Raw genomic sequence first — 4529 nt, 5'->3', positions numbered from 1 at the left:
AAAAAAAAAAAAAAAAAAAAAAAAAAAAAAAACAGAGACTGGCCTCCTGTTTCTGGGTTGCACATGTGGTGCCTTGGGGCACCAATATTCTTGGATTCTTTTGTTTTGGTTTTTTCTTGCAGCTGGCTGGTATGGGGATCTGAACTCTTGACCTTCATGTTATCAGCAACATGCTCCAACAAAGTGAGCTAATCAGCCAGCACCTGTTCTCAGATTCTGATTGGTGTCTAGTCATTCTAGAACTCTATTTATTCCTCCATCTGCTCGGCAAGCCAGATTTTTTTTTTTTAAAGATGACCGGTAAGGGGATTTTAACCCTTGGCTTGGTGTTGTCAGCATCACGCTCAGCCAGTGAGCTAACCGGACATCCCTATATGGGACCCAAACCCGTGGCCTTGGTGTTATCAGCACCACACTCTCCCAAGTGAGCCACGGGCCGGCCCCTAAGCCAGATTTTTCAAGAGCGCCTTGCCTGCGGTGCTCTGTGGCTACAGCAGAAATACAGTCAGCCTTGGCATTCGGAGGATCCCTCAGAGAATTCTGATTCAGGAATTTGGGGATGTTTGTCCAAGCTGCTGTCCCCCAAGCACATTTCCATGTGGCGTGGTGTGCTTCCTGTGCATTGCCACCCTCCGGAAGTAAACTGCCTGTTAGCACAGTTTTCTCTCCCACAGAGAAACCCTGTTGTTACCGTTTCTCAGGGGTTACTACTTTCAAGTGACAAGGCTGTGTTAAGCTCTTTCCCCTGGCAGACTGTTGGGCTCGCTCAGCCGGGGGATTCCTCCCACATCTAAGATTCCCAGCTGACATTATTCATAGCTGAAGGTCAGCAGAATAACAACTTGTCACGTGTCATGACCAACCAGGGTTGGCCTTAGAAAGTCAGAACAGCAACTATTAAATCTGGAAATGCCAGGGCTTTGCTGTGGAAAACCCGGTTCCCACACCTGAATGATGAGGTTAGGGTGATGAGAAAGTAGAAAATATAGCATTAAATAGTCCCAGTAATCTTCAAATCCCTTTTCTCTCTGGGCCTCAGTTTTTCCACCTATAAAATAAGGAAGATGAACTAGATGATCTTTAAAAGTACTTCCAGCTCACTCAAGTTCCGATCAGTGAGGCATGTCCAATAGGGTGTATTCAGGGATGAGTCAGGGAATACTTCCTGTAGGAGATGAGTCTTGAGGCAAGAGAAGAAAGATCAATTCAGAAGGATCAAGAGTGAAAGTGCAACTACATTGTATATTGACAAAATAAAAATAAAAAAAAATAAATAAATAAATAAAATGTAAAAAAAAATAAATAAAATTTAAAAATTTTAAAAAATTTTAATTCAGAAGGATCAAGAGTGAAAGTGCAACTACATTGTATATTGACAAAATAAAAATAAAATAAATAAATAAATAAATAAAACGTAAAAAAAAATAAATAAAATTAAAAAATTTTAAAAAATTAAAAAAAAAAAGAGTGAAAGTGCAAAGGCCAGGTTGAGCCAGTGAGATACTGGGAGTGAGCTGATGGACTGCCAGAGGACAGCGAAGTACACATTATGGAGTTGTCAGTGATAAGGGAGTTGCCAAAGTGGGGTGGGAATATCAGTGCCAACCTCTGGGATTTGGGCCTACTCCTAAAGAAAGTGGGAGCCATGGCAGATCTTAGAGCAGAGGAGTGACTTCATGAGTGGGTCTTCTCTCTCTCAGGTGCAGACACGCAGCGCTGATGAACCCATGACCACCTTTGTTTTATGCAATGAATGTGGCAATCGCTGGAAGGTCTGTATGTCTGTATCTTTCTCCCTCCCCTGACATCCACAGACCCTGCCCCACATAAGGAGTAGTATACTGACAGCCTGAAGGGGCCTGGTGCATAAGAGGCTTGCCAGCCTACACAGAGTAGGCCTGCAGAGTCAGAGATAGTGGTGGGCTGTTGCTGGGGAGGTGGGAAGAGAGTGCATGTGCATGTTTTAGTTTCAGAAGGGCACCCAGCTGGGGTGGGGGCAGCAGCCCACATTTTGTCACGGGATGGGCAAGTCTGTCATTTCAGCACAGATGGAATTGGCTTCCTGAGATCCACAGAGGGGAGGAAAAACAATAGCACTATGCATTTGGACCACACCTCTTTGCAAAATGCTTTCACAGATGGTTTTCCTTCAAATCTGGCTGGCCACAGCCAGGGATGATAGACAGGCAGGCTGAGACCTGTCAGAGGGGAGTTGCCCCCAAATGCTCCCAAGTCATCCTCCCCTTCTAAGGCAGCTCTGAAAAAGCCTTACATTACCCAAGGCTGTAACCCAGGCTTCTCCAGCTCCTGCAAAGGCAAAGGTTTTGTATTCAGGCATGGGAGCCAAGCAAAGACTCCTCCCAGAGTGCTCCTTCCTGCCACATCTCCTGAAAGAACTGGCTGTCGTGATGTGATGAATGTGTTTCCAGTGCCATCTGACTTGCACGTGTGCTGTGTGATGTCTGGGCCACCAGGCAGGCTACAGGTGCTCCAAAAGTTCTAAGGTACTTAGCAAGGAGTCTAAGACTGAACATGGAACTGGGAGTCTAGAGCCCCGGCTTCAGGTCCCATTCTGCTCTATTTGCTTTGAGCATGTCACTCACCTCCCTGAGCAAAAGGGTGATGATAATGCCTTTCTCCCAGGGTTGATGTGATGATGATGATGATGATGATGATGATAGTGAGTGGTGTCTGGCTAGTACAGGGATCCAAACCTTTGACCTTGGTGTTACAAGGCTGTGCTCTAACCAACTGAGCTAACTGGCCATCCCCTATGTGAAGATTATTTTGATGTGAGGATTATTATTTTGTGAACAACTACAAGAAGTATTCCTTTATAATATTATTCTTTTAGGCTGGCCGGTTAGCTCAATTGGTTAGATCCTGGAGCTGATGACACCAAGGTCCAGGGTTCAATCCTTGTACCAGCTAGCTGCCAAAAAAAAAACAAAAAACAAAGGATAATATTCTCAGTTTCAGACGAGGAAATTGAGCTACAGAAATAAAAACAGTAAGCGTAAAGTCACACAGTTTGGAGCACTGAAAGACAATGCTCCAAATTTCTGTTCAATTTATTTTTCTTACTAAAGAACTTGATAGCCCTTACTGGGGCATCATTAAAACTACCTTCTTTTTTTTTAAAGATGACTGGTAAGGGGATCTTAACCCTTGACTTCGTGTTGTCAGCATCACTTCTTTTTTTTTAAAGATGACTGGTAAGGGGATCTTAACCCTTGACTTCGTGTTGTCAGCACCTCGCTCTCCCAAGTGAGCCATGGGCCGGCCTAGAACTACCATATTTTTAAAGTAAAAGCCAGACAGCTATGTACTTTTCCTTTATTCACTTATGGAGCACTTAAGCATAGGGTCAGTAGAGTAGCGTAGTGGTCTAGAACATGGGCCACTTTGCCATGAGGTTCAAATCCTAGCTTTACCACTTACCAAGTGGCTTACCTAAGTGCTCTAGGCCTGGATTTCCTCATCTCTAAAATGGGTGTATTAATATCTAGCCCATAGAACTGTTTTGAGGATTAGAGAAGGTAATACATGTTAAGTATTAACAGGGCCTCTGATAGCTCACGTGGCATCTTTGTCAAATTAGAAAAAGTTGTCCCTTCCTCCAGGCAGACACAGCCTTGTGCCAGGGTACAGAGCAAACAGAGCATGGGTTGAGTTTCGGCTTCAACTTGCCCCTTTGACCAGGCTTTTTTGTGAAGTAAACAATTTGTACAACCATACGAAAAAAGCACATATATTCCTGGTACATAAATACCACTATTCTTACTCTTTTGAGTGTCATCTACTAGTTTTATGGGAGTTTGGGCACCATTGCAATGGGGGAAACTTAAAGTCTAACCAAGTGATTAGTAATAATCACAGTGATGTTCTCAACCATAAATTGGGAGCCCACCCCGTACCTGGCATTGAATTGCCATTCATTTGTTACCACACTCACCAGCATTATGATCCCATTTTACAGATGAGTGATTTGCTCTAGGGCACACAGCCAATAATGGCAGAGCTGGGGTTTGGACTCTAGTCTGTGTGGCTTCAGACCCCACCTTCTGTTTCATGTTCCTCCATAGCCTCCTTGGATGATGCAGGGAAACCTCTCAAATTGTTGCCTTTTTGGTTTTGTAGTTCTGCTGAAGGAGCAGCTGGCCAGGATTGCAGTGAACAAGGTGAGGAAGAACAGAAAGGAAGCACTAAACTGTCTAAACTGGAGAAACAATAAAAATTAAAATGAAGAAAAATACTGAACGGTAAATGGGATGGTAGGAATTCTTTTGCAAATTAATAACAATTGGCTAATAAGGGGGGGCCTAACTGGGGTATGATGCTAAGAATCTGTGTTGACAGACCTCTTGTAGAAACTCAGAGACTGGGCCGGCCCGGTGGCGCACTCGGTAGAGTGTGGTGCTTGGGAGCGCAGCGGCCCTCCCACTGAGGGTTCGGATCCCATATAGAGACCAGTCCGCTCACTGGTTGAGCGCGGTGCGGGCGCGACACCGAGGGTTGCGATCCCGTTA

General features: G+C 44.5%; 1 protein-coding gene across 1 annotated transcript in view; it reads left to right on the top strand.

The window, feature by feature from the left end:
• The window catches only part of TCEA3 (transcription elongation factor A (SII), 3), a 36921-nt gene extending 32666 nt beyond the window's left edge, over nt 1–4255 (top strand). The window contains exons 9-10 of the mRNA XM_008572881.1: nt 1701–1772; nt 4141–4255. Of these exons, the coding sequence (XP_008571103.1) occupies nt 1701–1772; nt 4141–4149 (81 nt within the window). The 3' untranslated portion in view covers nt 4150–4255. The remainder of the gene's footprint in view (nt 1–1700; nt 1773–4140) is intronic.
• The last annotated feature ends 274 nt before the right edge of the window (nt 4256–4529 follow it).

Source organism: Galeopterus variegatus, unplaced genomic scaffold, assembly GCF_000696425.1.
Source record: "Galeopterus variegatus unplaced genomic scaffold, G_variegatus-3.0.2 Scaffold50, whole genome shotgun sequence".
NCBI lineage: Eukaryota > Metazoa > Chordata > Mammalia > Dermoptera > Cynocephalidae > Galeopterus > Galeopterus variegatus.
The sequence above is the reverse complement of the archived record's forward strand: the minus strand, read 5'-3'. Positions and strand labels throughout refer to the sequence as shown.